Source organism: Haemaphysalis longicornis, unplaced genomic scaffold (genome assembly GCF_048455015.1).
Source record: "Haemaphysalis longicornis isolate Haplotype H1 unplaced genomic scaffold, Haemaphysalis longicornis Haplotype H1 scaffold_12, whole genome shotgun sequence".
Lineage (NCBI taxonomy): Eukaryota > Metazoa > Arthropoda > Arachnida > Ixodida > Ixodidae > Haemaphysalis > Haemaphysalis longicornis.
The window spans coordinates 86,755,320-86,768,645 of NW_027526225.1; the positions used below are offsets into that span (position 1 = coordinate 86,755,320).

Here is a 13,326-nt window from a genome sequence, read left to right on the forward strand (position 1 = left end):
CTACGGAAAATTTGGCTATCAAAAGCAAAACAGAGCGACTTTTCATTTCATTCGTTCTGTTTTTGTTTTTTCGTACAGTTATTTGCATTTACAAGACTACAACCTTTAAAAGGCTTAACTGCACCAATTACGCAATTTTCAGCATACACAAGTCAATGCGGAAGACCGAAATTATGACAGGTGGCTTATTTCTTTATTTATTGGTTACCTGTAGGCGCATTCACGCACGTTCTTTTGTCTTTGTCTCTCCCTCACACGCACACACACAGAGACACACATCGTGCACACGCAGACACACACACATAAACACACACACGCTTACACACGCGCGCGCGCGCTCACACGCACACGCATGTACAAACACAGGCGCACACATGCCGCTTCTCTGCGGTATTGCAATGGTCCGTTTTAAATCTGTACATGATTCAGGGTTCTCAAAACCAAACTTGAGCTTGTCAGACTCGATTGTTCCTGTCGAGGCCAGGAATGATGATCAGGATGATTATTAGGACCACGTCCATTCCGAGCGGGAGGTCCCAACCAGGCTAAGGAATCGGTGCGTACTCCACGCGCTGAAGAAGGCCTTCCTTCACACTTGACACACAAATGTCAGCAGAAGAATATGGCGCAACAGGGACAAGACATTGCGCAAGTATCGGGCGTTTCATTCGGTCTTGATTACGCTAGCTCGATTGTGCCACCCGTGCAATTCTTTTCCCGGGAAAGAGCACCACCTGAGCTACGTATAGCCACTTAACCAGCGCCAGGTTACTAGGTTGTACAGCGTATATTCTCTGGTACCTTGGAAGCGGTTGGATCAGATGGGTTTTAATGAGCAGTCTTCAAGTGTCGGCGTATCTAAGTGAGGACTTCCTTGCGCGGCGTTCAGCATAGGGCGCTTCCTAACGTAGAAGTACGTAACTACGAACAGCACAATCGAAAGAAACACAGTCGCGAAGCAGACGTAGAGAAAGATGTCCGGGCAGGAGTCCAAGAATTGACCCACGAGCAGCGAAGGAGACATAGATCCGATGCCCGCTGTGATTATGACCAAGGACATCATTTTGTTGCTCATATGGATGTAGCTGACGGTCCACGCAACAACCGCCGCGTAGTTGGGGCCCTGACTGATGCCCATCAGCGCGCTTCCGACCCAGAGCACGACGTCGTGCGTCGAGCCCCACCCGACCAACAAGATGGCCGTTAACGCCAGCACGACGTGCGCGGCGACCATCATCTGGAATGACGTCACGCGCACGGTGATCAGGGACGCCACCACGCGGCACGCGGCGAAACAGAAGAAGTAAACGGCGGCAACTCGCGACGCGGACGACTTGGAGAAGTGGAGGGCGCACTTCACAGCGAACGAGGTGATCATCTGGGCGTAGGTGACCTCGAGGGCGACATAGACGCAGATATAAATGCAGAGCAAAGCGAGAAGCGTGCGACTAAAGCGAACGTATTCTGCGGTCTCTTTCGACGGCAGTGAGCCGTCGCCCGGCCTTTCGTTGACGTCGGGCTTGAAGTCACTTCTGTCCATCCAGTAAAGGGCGACCATGGAGGCGAACAGGAGGAAATGAAACGCGCTGGCGATTACAAATGAGTAGTGGATCCTCGTCGCACTCTGGGTGCTTTCTAGAGTATCGTTTGGAAAGCCCAATGGATAGCCGTGAGTTTCGTTAAACAGACTAGAATGGAGTGCTGCGTGTGTGGCCCCAGTGGCCTCTGCGATGAGTTCCGGGTTGTGGGACGACGTCGTGGATGACATGAAGGGCTCTGCGATCAGGGGCGCCACGAGACAACCCAGAGCAAATGCTAAATGGAAAACTTGCAACGCGGGGCTGCTGTTTTCTGGCCACAGCTTGATGATCCACACGTTCGCACCTGAAAAACGAGGTAGAACCATTCCTTCTATTGCAAATCAAGGTGAGAATAAATGGTTCATTTCCCTTAAGGCTGTATTTCAATTGCTACAAACAACAATCAGTGTAATTTATAATTACTAAATATCTTCAAAGATCATGCACTTAAATGAACAGCAACTTTATTGACTAAGAGTGATGCCATCAGTACAATTATTATTACACTTTTCTGTGTGCGCCCGCACCACTCAGCTGGCATGCGATATTCAACACCTCACTCCCTCAGGTAAATGGAAACTTGTACAGACCTCGAGTATATGTGTATCATTCCCCGCGAATGACAAATGACGTGGGGAGGACAAGTACCTAGCTTCTATAGACCTTTTTTATTACTTTAACCTTACTAAATTTGCAAATGTTGTGAACTATGTTGTCCATGCGTAGTTAGGGTATACTGTCGACTGCGCCAGTTATAGTGCTGCTAGCGATAGCCCAATGAAAAAAATTACTGCTTTTGGCACGGAAAACTTAAAAAGGTCTATAATCTCGAATAAGGGTTTCTATAGTTTTCATCGTCCCAAGAACTACGGCAAGTGTGTATGAGAGGTTCGCAGAAACAACATTTTCATTTTCCTTCGCACAATCGTAGCTATAAAGTTGGCTCGCTTGCACTGCACTGCAGTTATGCAAGGACGTCCGCCACACCGCGTACAGACGCGCCTAGATCTGGTGTTCGGCCGCTTTAGCCCCTACAGCAGCTTACTTAGATAATATATCACACGCTAACAGTGCCCTTCGTTTCCCGCAGAAATCCCTATCGTTTTATCATTCCCAGAATCTATTCTTGGTGAATATATTGTTTGGAACGGCTGCTGTATACATTACAATAACAGGTCCGATAAATCGAATAATGATATTCGTATCCATCGTCAGCTGTACTCCGTGCATATACTACACGTACGGCATTTCACTCTTTCGAGAGAAATGATGACGAACGAAAGATACTATTATCAGATCTGTGCTGCGCTCGCTAACAAAGGATGCATTATGTTTTGCTTTGATGCCCTGGTTTCCCCGACCCTATACTTGATTTTACGACCTCTGTGATTTTTTCATAGACATGAGGAACAATCAGTAAGGAAACATTTCGTGTTGTATTGTATTTGCTGGAAACAAGTATTGAAGAAAAATGTTTTATGTATATTGTATAACTTGTGATTCTCATTATAGGAAATGTACGATTTTTTGTATTTTTCTTGATTTACTTTTTTGCTACTCTGTATTGCTGGATCTTATTGCTAAGCACGCATATTTGATTTGAACATTTCCTCTACTGTGAACTCCTCTGTTGTGGACTCCAGAGGGTCAGGAGCCCTCGTCAGGCACTCAATGCCTTTAGCTCCTGCCCCTTCAGCAGGGATTGTAACAACGCATGCTGAAAAATAAAGTCTTCTTCTTCTTCTATAAACCTCTTGCCAATACGTGAAATGCCCTTAGAGGAGGTGAACGATTTTCAACTGCTGGCACGGTATCTAGCAGCTAGGGACCTTTGAGGTATAATCAGTTGGTTGATTGATCAATCAATCAATCAATCAATCAATCAATCAATCAATCAATCAATCAATCAATCAATCAATCAATCAATCAATCAATCAATCAATCAATCAATCAATCGTGTATTATAAACAAATACACGAACAAACATATATAAATAACTACTGACTTCATTGCGACCACCACGAGCTGACCCATCAACTGCAGATTCCAAGAACTGACCCAGTTATTCATTCTACTGAGAAGAACCAGAATTTGTTTATTTTTTCTTACCCTCCCTCCCCATTCCTTTCATCCATCATGACCAGTGGTCATCCTTTTCTAATTAAGCCTCTCGCTCTGTGTTTAACATTCCCCTTTAGAGTGATAATGGCCGTATTGATCTATGAATGAGGTTTTAACAATTTTGTCCCCTCCGCTGCGCTCTCTAGCTACCACATGCGACTAAAACGAACACACACAGAACACACCCCATCCTTAGCCCCCAATCCCCACCCAAGATACGAGCGGGGGCCGGGCCAGATGGCCAGCTACGCCATTGCATCCCAGCGCCGGCTGGTGATGAGGAACAGGGAGACCAGTCTAGGACGCCCCTCACCGAGCGGGCGCTCTCTCTCTCTATCTCTCTCTCTCTCTCTCTCTCTTTCTCTCTCTCTCTCTCTCTCTCTATCTCTCTCTCTCTCTCTCTCTGTCTAACAACTCAACTGCTGCGTTTAAAAATGCCGCCGATATAACACACAAGATTGGTGAAGAAAAAGGGAGCGGACGGGGTGAAGTAATTTTAGGCAGAAGCTGCATTGTAAAACCCACGTAGTGTTCAGACAGCAACGAGATATCTTGGCAGCCGTATGATGACTGTGGTGGGAAGCCGTACCTGTGTCGAAGGCCCCGATGCTCATGCCCCCGCCAAAAACCATCACGTGTGCCAGCCACAGCGTGCCACTCATGGGAATCATGAGCACGGTCACGGTGGCCAGGAGCACTGTGGCGATCGCCATGAGCTGAGTATTGAACATGTCGAACATCTTGCCGCCTGCAGAAATGGACAATGCGCGCAAACAGTAAAATGAGATCCGACCGCAGTGAGCAGGGACTGCTGCTGCACGAGGCGGAAGAAAGGGGAAAGATCAAACAACAAAAATTAAAGTCGTTCCCCTCAATGTGAAATCTGTCGGAAGTGCAAAGCAGTGATTCACCATAATGGGCTGTAGCGCCGTTATCCACTTACTGCTACCACCCAATGCAATTCAAATTTCCCGCCTTCGCGGTGCTCGCGCGCCCCCTGCTTGAAACTGCGCCTGGAGGAGTTCTGTTCTTTTTGTGCTTGCTTTTCCTTCTGCGCGTGCCGGCGTTGCCCCGCCACTTTTTTTCGCTTACTACCGTAAAAACCAACCCAACCAGCGTTCCTAACTAAATGAACGCGGGAGCTGCCGGTTGATTAAATGTGCCGGGGGTTTTCTTTGCGCTAAACAACCGGGAGACGTATGACAAGCGCCAGCGGTTCACGAGTTTCGAGCGCTTATGACCATAAACCGCTTGGCTTTCGAAGCCTCTGTGGGACGCCGCGACGACAGCCGCTACGACGGAACGCTGTGTGGCTCTACTTGGGTCCAGTGAGTGAGCTACGACGACACGGCGAGTCCCTAAAGTGATCTGCACTTAAAAGAACAAAGAACAGGAAGAGAGAGGGCTACGCGTCTCTGCTGGCACCGGCCAAGCTGCTCTGCGCATGTTCCACGCACCTGGACGTTGCCTAGCAACGGAGACGAGCCCTCGTCCTCCTTGCTGGTTCGGCATTCTTTCTTCAGGCATTATTTTGCAATGGAGCCTTCAGAATCAAATCTTTTTTTTTTTTGTGCGTTTTCGCCGCGGAGCTCTTTTCATGTGAGGGGATGAAATCATTCAACACTTGTTCCAGTTGTTAAAAAATTACTGACGCTTACTATACTCGCTTATGCGAAATTTGTGCGCAAGCGAATTGCAGTCTTCTCAGTCACGGCGCATAGCTGCTGCGTCTCGAAAAGTGATGGCGTGATCAGCGAACACACGGCGGCGCGCGCTACTCTCGCAGCGCGTCGCCGCCGCAGAGCATATTGCTGTAAATCGTGTTTGAACCTCCCGCGAAAATGTCCCATGGTTCGGACGAGCGGCGAACGAAGGAGGAGCGTCAGGCGAAAGTGTGAGGGGGAGGGTACTCCACGACGACGAGGCATGGCCAAAGTCTGAGGGGGCGGCAGGGGGAGAGACGACGCCGTTGCCTCGCGTGCCGCCCTTCATTTCTAACTTTCGCCAGACGCTCCTCTCTGTTTCCTTTCTGCCTTCGCTGTCTCGTTCGCTCACTCGGGTACGCGAACATCGACGCCACCGCCAAACCCAGGTACCTGGCACCGAAGAGCTACGCTCTAAAATGACACCGTTTTGCGGTTGCGGAGTACTTCAACACCGAGAATGGGCTCCATTACCCCAACCATAAACATGGTTTCCAGCGCTCGCATTATTTTCTTTCAATCGACGCGTCCTAGTAATTAACGAGTCGGATCGGAGTGAAAAAAAGCGGAAGCACTGTTTAGTTTTTAACACAAAAAGATGGAGAACAAGAACACACTCTCACGAGAAGACGAAGAAGAGAGCAGTGAAGCATAGCGCTGTGGGCCCAACGTTCAACGAAGAAGAAGCTGTGTGTGTGCGTAACCTGCGCGGCTCTCTCGGGTAAATTTTTCTGCAGGTCGTTACGTCACATCAGCACAGTTTTGTGTGAAATAAAATTAAAAGAAACTCTAGTTAAATTATGTCATTACGTTAGGCTAGGGTTAACTTAGTTTTATGTTGGGCTTAGGTTAGGTAAGATAAGGTAAGCTAAGGTAAGGTAACGCAAGGTTAGATTAGGTTAGGTTAGGTTAGGTTAGGTCACGTTGAAACAGCATTTTAATGTGCTTGATGCGACGGAACGACCTGCAGACAGACTCTCCCGCCTTTTAAATGTTGTATATACATCGTTCACATATTCTATGGTTTCTGTCCTGCGTCCTGCTTCCTTTAACAATATCTAATTTCGTAATAACGAGTCTCTTTTTCCAAATTTTCAGCAAGTATACGTCTCAAGCTAACGATGTCGCTACCGTGTTGCTTTGGATTATCGTGTTGTGTTTAAATCCCTGAAATAATATCGACAACTTTTATCCTGTATATTTTCGCGAAATATTTAGTTGATCACCCCAAATTGTTGGTATCTTCTACTATTTTGCCTTGTAGATATACTGTGGGAAACTGCTCAAATTCAATCTTAATAAGATAGGTAAATGACCTGATAACATTTTGGGTGCAGCGCATGCTGCAGGGTAAACATTGAAGAACACGACCGCTTTAATCGCTTCCGCCGGGAAGAAGTACCGTAATTACTCCATTCAAAGCACCCCCCTTTTTTCAGAGATCACGACGCCAAAAGTGAGGGGGTGCTTAAATTCGGAAAACCCTAATTACCCACCCACCTCCACTTTTTTCGCGGCCGTATCTCGACGAAACGGGCGCAAGGAATAGTGTTTTATTTGGAAAACATTCAAAAGAAAAAAGGTGCAGGCAGTGACCACACCGCTTACGTCTGATACTCAGTCAACCTCACTACAATTCGAGTCCATTATGCCGGCTGTGCCGCCGCTCCCACTATCCCCCAGCAGGTCGTCTTCTGTTCCGTTGAGGTGGTTTGTAATTGAAAACTTCGTAAATGACTTGGTCACAACGTTAGCTCGCGCCCGCTTCCCCGCGTCTGAAATACACCTTGCAATGGTTGCTTAGCAAAGGTGGTGCTTAGGTTCGCATACGAACTTTTTCCCCATTTTCCGCCCGAAAGTAGGGGAGGGTGCTTAGAATTGAGTGGGGGGAGGGGGCTTAGAATCGCAAAAATACGGTAACTCACCTAGCAAAGATCCCAGTAGGAGGCCGACGCATCGAGTCGTAATGAAGTGGGACACATTGCCAACGCTGGAGTCGTATATTTCAACCAGATCCAGGAGAGCCACTCCGGTTAGAGACATTGTGAGGCCCTGCCAACGGTACACACATGTTTCCGTTCATAAAGTCAGCACTGGATACCTTCTCGTCAAGCAGGATAATTTTTTACTAGAACTTCGATTTCTTCTAGCGAGCACGCTTTAAAAAATTAGGCAGTTCCAGTCAACGTGAAAGCTGTCAGGAAATGCGGAGCCCCCCCACCCCCAAGAGGGGCTGTGGCGCCCTCTATTGACTAGTTTCAGTATCTCTCTGGTGTTGATACCGAAAGTAGTCAAGAGAGGGCGCCGAAGGCCCATAAAAGACCTATAAGGAGGCACTAGATGGAGGTTTTATTAATTTGGGGTAGTTAATGCTTAAGTTCACGTTTTTTTTCTTATTTTACATGATTGTGTACTTATTTGCGGCCTTCCAACGGCAGCGTTTGTGGCAACAGAGCAGCGCAAAGATCACCTCCAACACTTTGCATATATGAGTATCGTAAAATCGAGGTTGACATCGGCTTCGCAACGCGAGAGACCTAGGTTCGATTCCAGTCAGGGTAAGTAGTTGTATTTACGAAGACTCTGTTGGGTGCGTGACGCCGTGATGCCGGGCTTTGTTTTGGTGCGTGACACCGGACGAGCTACGACGACAAGGCGCGTCCCTAAAGTGCTCCGCACTCAAATGGACCGAACTCGTCCGCTACTGAGTACGTCCCCGCAATCCCTGGCGCATATCAGCGGCAACGAGTGCTCGACGAAGTGCCTCGACAGATTCCTTTCCAATCGAACTCATCACCGTGATAATATTAATAATCGTCATCAGCCAATACATGTTTACTGCAGGGACAAAGCCTCAGCTCCTATACCCCTCCAACATCTCCTGTCCTGTGATGTCCAAGTCCATTGTTTGCCCCGAAATTTTCTTATTTTGTCCCTTCATCGAATTACAGGTCTTCCTCTATGAGATATCGGTATAGCCACTCTGTTGAATGGTCTGCTAGATGTCGGATCTTCGAACTGCAATGCGTGAATTGCACTTCTGCTGTGAGCAGTATCGCATGCGTAAAAGGGTTTGTCGAGGGTTCAGAACTCCTTCTGCCTGTGAACGGGAATTTCGCAAAATTTCTTGGCAATCCGGCAAAATTTTTGGGAGCATCCTTGTAGAAAAAAGACATTTATTTTCACCAGCCTCTTCGTTTGAAAGTCACAAGTAATCCGTTGCAAATCAAGCGGCGGCGTAAAACTTGAACGTGCGGTTACAATAGAGACAGTTCGGCTCAACTGTACACAATGGCAAAGGCTTGAAGAATGTTTTGTTCCTTATTTTGGCAAACACATTTGGAGGTTACCAACAGGATCTCCCAAGTGGAGCGCTATGGAACTCGCACACCTTTCGGTGAGGACAACGCTGCAACCCTCTCGCAAAGATCTCAGCACAAGACAACGTGTCTTGGTTCTTCAAGTTTTGTTTAAGATGGTACGAGTGAGAAGTACAGTAGCCGACCGATTTTCCGGACCTGGAGGGGAACGAAATATAGTCCGAATAAAAGAGCAGTCCGAAAAATACGCCAGTCGCAAGAACGAACTTTTTTTTCATTTAAATAGGACTGAATTAGTCACGAATAGTTCAGGAAAAAGACCTGATGATGGCGTTGCTTATAAGTCAACTGGTGTTTAAAAAAAACTGCTGTCTAAAAAAAACTGGCCACATATGACCCGTTTTCAGATTTTGAGATTGCTTGCGCCGCAGACTTGCAAAATGGTGGCCTCCGAGATGAAACTATGTTACCCCAGCTGGAGTCAAGCCAATCCCCATACAATCCGAAGCTCGCCAGGTGGCTTACGATTCAAAATGGCGCGATCCTGGAGTCGCACCGTGGCTCGGTCGCGGAAACTTTCGTCCGGAAAATCAAACTTTTGGCTTCATTTTGTCCGAAATATCCGTCGTTCATATAGATTGCTCCTATGTGAAAACTGGCGGTTCCGCGGGAAAGTCCGGATTTTCGGAGTCCGAAAAAACGGTCGTCTACTGCACAGGTTAATCTTGGGCGCTCTTCGTAGGCTCCGCTTTCTGTTGCCCTAACGTACCACCGCACTATTACGCAAAATTTAAGCTCAAAAGTTTGTCGGCGACGTGCTGTAATTAGGGTGCTCCTGTCCACCCGGCAGCTTCGAGGCGTCTTCAAAGCAGAAAGGAACTCTATGCATAATGTCGCGCTTTAAATTATAAAACCGTATCTCCACGAGTAAAGCTATATCGAACATTTCGGCCGTGTGGCCGCAAAGTAACAAAATAAAGGAGTAATACGTAAATACAGCAGTGTCTTTTTTAAATGGCTACGTACCATTCCGAAGGAGCCGAGGTTCAAGTTGAGGGTTCGGCCCAACCTGAGGAACAGCTGCCATCTGTTGAGCGTCATTTTGTGATCCCAGTATTCGCTGGCGATGTCTGCTATTCTTCTTCTATTCTTCAAATCAGCATTTGTGATGAAACGTGTCTACCCAGCGGGCCAGAACCACTTTTACGGCAGAGATGATACAGCAGAATAACTGAGAAGAGCTGTCGATTTATATGTCAATCTCGTTGTGTACGTAGACTACTGTACGGAGCCTTAAACCTAACAAGACATCAGTAGTGGTTGTGTGCTGGACTTTGGCCGCAATCTTTGGTATCCTCGCGACTTATCGCGACACGCGCCAGAGATCTAAATGGTCAGCTTTAGTTGACGACACTGAGACCACCCCGCAAGCGCTGCTAAGTCGTCCCAGACAGTCCAAGCGGACTTATCCAGGCCCTTGTTTCAGCCGGCTTATAATCTGTCCTCTTATCGAGAACTGTTAATTTTTTGTAATATTTTCGTCACTCTCGTCTTGACGACCTATTATTACGGTCCACTGAAGTCAAGTCCTGGGCACTTTTATGACAGGAGCCAGAGCAAGCGTCCGCAAGGGTTAGCCGCTTTTCTAGCCGATGTTGTCAGCCACCGTGAGTTCAACGAACCACGTACGGCTCCTAAGGATGTCAATGGGCAAAACACGGGCCCTCCAACCTTGTGTGTCTCCGCTATGATAACATCGCGAGTAGACCCTTGCACCGTCTTGGTGTTGCTGCTACCACTGCCCTAAATTACTAAAGAAACAAAAGTTGAGAAAAAGTGCCGCTTCTTGCAAGACACTCGTGTCCCTCTTCAACCTCGTTGTTCATTTGTAGAGAGTAATCGTACATAGATAGCGCGTCTGCGTCGCGTGTTTTATTTTTATCTCAGTTTTTTTTTAATTACTAGTCTTTCCTTATCATGTTCCCCCTCCTATTGCCCGTGAATCGAACAACTTGAATCAGGGTTTCGGAACGAAAAGCTTTTCGTTCCGGTTTCTGTGTCGTTCCATAAATAACAGTTCCGTTCCGGTTCAGCTCCGGAACTTAAAAATTAATGGTTTCTAGCGGTTCATAACGGTTCGTTTTGGTGCAAGAAAAATTGAGAACGATAAAATTATGGTAAAAACATAAAGCGAGGTTTATCATTTTTTATGCAAACGTAGCGAGTTAAATAGCTAAGCTGCACGAACAAAAAAAAAAGTCCTCCGTCGCATGCCCCCGCGCGAGGGACACGTGTAAATGCAGAGTATAGTGGGGTTCCGTGGTGTTGGTGTTGTTGGTGTGGTGGTGGTGGTGTGGGTTGAGATAGAAGAGAGAATCGTAATTAGGTAACGTCAAGTTGTTATTATTACACCATCTTCCCGTGGGGAACCCTGATGAGGATGCGAAGCATCGTGGCGGTTCCGTGTGGTTCCATTGTGTTGCCGTTATGTTGAGTGATCTGGTTTTTACTAGCGCCAGAGGGAATTCCGCGTCCGGGTCCACACCGGTGGCAAAGGCACGCAAGTGCTGTTGTGTTACGGTGAGTAGGCGGTGGTTCTCGAGGCGCCGAAACTCGTCCATCATGTTCTTGTCGATGTTGTCTCTGTGGTAGAATCGGTAGTCTCCGTCAGCTTTGGTGAGGTAAAGGTTGTTTACATTGGTGCACCGGCTGAGAGCAATGTACACGCCCTCCTCTTCGCAGCTTTGTTGTTGTTGTTGCTGCGCCTTTAGGTATGGCACATACCCAATCAGGGGATCGGCCAATCAACAGAGGATGGTTAAAATGAATGGAATTCTTTTCTAATCACGCGACTTTTAGGAAAGATAATTTAGACCGGTTTGAAAAATTTTTGAGAAAAAAGGGGGAAAAAAATCCTGAAAAATCAAAGCGAGGGTGACCAATCGCAATCATAAAGAGAATCGTTTTGAATTTTCAATGTAGCGCAGGAGGGCAGAGCATACATCCCGGCGGCAGAACCCCGTTTCGGAAGCCCCGAACGCAGCTTTGTCTTCTCGTTCTTCTTCTTCTTCGGCGGTTTCTCTACGGGAAGATGACGACGGTGGTTGAACGCGAACCTATCTCGTGATGGATTCTTTGCTTGGCCAATCCCTAGGGGCATCCTGCCACAATCAGCATCAGAGGCGCTGCGGACGGGGCTGGTTGAGCTGCAAGGCGCGTGGCGCACAGCTTTCCCACGGGGAATTCAGCATCCCCCTCTAAAGTTTTCAGTTCGTCGTTTCCGTTGACGTTCAGCTTCGCGTGCCTTCGTTGTATCAGTAGCTTCTTGACGTAGTTTGAATGAGTCAAGGACATAAGGCGCGTTCGTAGCACTTGCTCCTGTCCCGGATTTGTAGCGTAGTGGGAAGAGCACCGCGTGCCTCCCGTTGCGGCCAGAGAGTCGTGGGATCGAAGCCGGGCGCCGCTAACTATTTCTTTTTTTTTTTACAGTGTGCGCTGAGCTGTTGCGGACGGACGGCGGACGCTACATGTGAGTTAAAGAAATGCTCTGCATTTAAAAATCGACGAGGCCTAATCGACGAGGCCTAAGCCCTGTTTGTAAGATGGCGCAGCTTCAAATTATTCCCTAAACCACATGCCTAGAAACCTCTATTCCCTAAAAACCTCATGCCGGTACTCCTCAACCTGACACGCAGGTCTGTTTGAGACGCTGCCGCAGATGAAAAATCTCAGAGAGCAATTTGTTTTGGGGCGTCCCATGTGGATAAGGTTGGTGCGAACGCTCCAACCTCTTGTTGGTGCGAACGCTCCAAGCCTCCAATAAACCACCGTTCTGCGCACCTTCGCTCAATTCTTGAGTGTGCTGCCTTGGCCTGTGTCTCGAACAATAAAATCTTCATGAATAAATTGGAGGCAATTAATCGCGATGTGCTCAAATTTGTTACTACCTCGCATAGTTATGATCTTAGCGTTAGAAGATTAAAACTGTCTGTCTCAAGAGACACTCTAAAAGTCCGGTACACCTTCTCTAGGTGTTTATTCTTAAACCAGATTGCATGTCAGGAGGTAGCAGGTGATTAGCGTTAGAAGATTAAAACTTTATGTCTCAAGAGACAGTCTGAATGCCCGGTACACCTTATCTAGGTGTTTATTCTTAAAACAGATTGTACGTCAGGAGGTAGCAGCGGATCCCCATGAGTACCCTCAGCCCACCACGTAGATATCCCGACGGAGGGATGAAAATACACAAAAAATGGAGAATATTTATCTCGCACATGCGCATTCCAAGCGTCGTTCTTTCTAAGAATTATTAAAGAGTGAAACAGCTTGCCCGGCACTGCTGTTACACCTCTTCAGAAATCAAATTTTGATTGAACTCTGGCAGCACTTGAGTATAAGCGCTTACATAACTTGCAGCTGTTTTCGTTGAATGTACCGCTGTAATTTGCTTTTTTGGTTGCAATCTGCATATGGTGCTGTCACATGCCAAACATTCTATTTCATTTTTTTTCCTTGTTGTAATGTTGTGTTTCTGACTTTTTGTGTATTCATGTCCACCACCCCTTACAACAACGCCTGAGGAAAAATGTAAACAAACAAACA

The 13,326-nt window shown here is 47.2% G+C and overlaps 2 protein-coding genes across 4 annotated transcripts in view; both read right to left on the reverse strand.

The window, feature by feature from the left end:
• Nucleotides 1-13,326, reverse strand: part of LOC144162928 (sodium-dependent glucose transporter 1A-like) — a 91,989-nt gene that overhangs the window by 22,672 nt on the left and 55,991 nt on the right. The gene's annotated exons all lie outside the window — the stretch shown is intronic.
• LOC144162929 (sodium-dependent glucose transporter 1B-like) lies at nt 199-10,262 on the reverse strand. Its single transcript, XM_077693658.1, has 4 exons — nt 9,751-10,262; nt 7,330-7,456; nt 4,291-4,449; nt 199-1,884 (listed from the first exon to the last, which is right to left on the reverse strand). Exons 1-4 carry the CDS (start codon nt 9,823-9,825, stop codon nt 818-820), a joined length of 1,428 nt encoding a protein of 475 aa, XP_077549784.1. The 5' UTR covers nt 9,826-10,262; the 3' UTR covers nt 199-817.

Bases quoted from the DNA above. Each gene is read 5' to 3' on its own strand.
- LOC144162929 (XM_077693658.1), bottom strand. From the start codon at position 9,825: ATGACGCTCAACAGATGGCAGCTGTTCCTCAGGTTGGGCCGAACCCTC. The intron at 7,457-9,750 runs GTACGTAGCCAT...TACCGTTGGCAG, and splicing joins ACCTCGGCTCCTTCGGAATG to GGCCTCACAATGTCTCTAAC. The intron at 4,450-7,329 runs GTGAGTTACCGT...CCATTTCTGCAG, and splicing joins CCTACTGGGATCTTTGCTAG to GCGGCAAGATGTTCGACATG.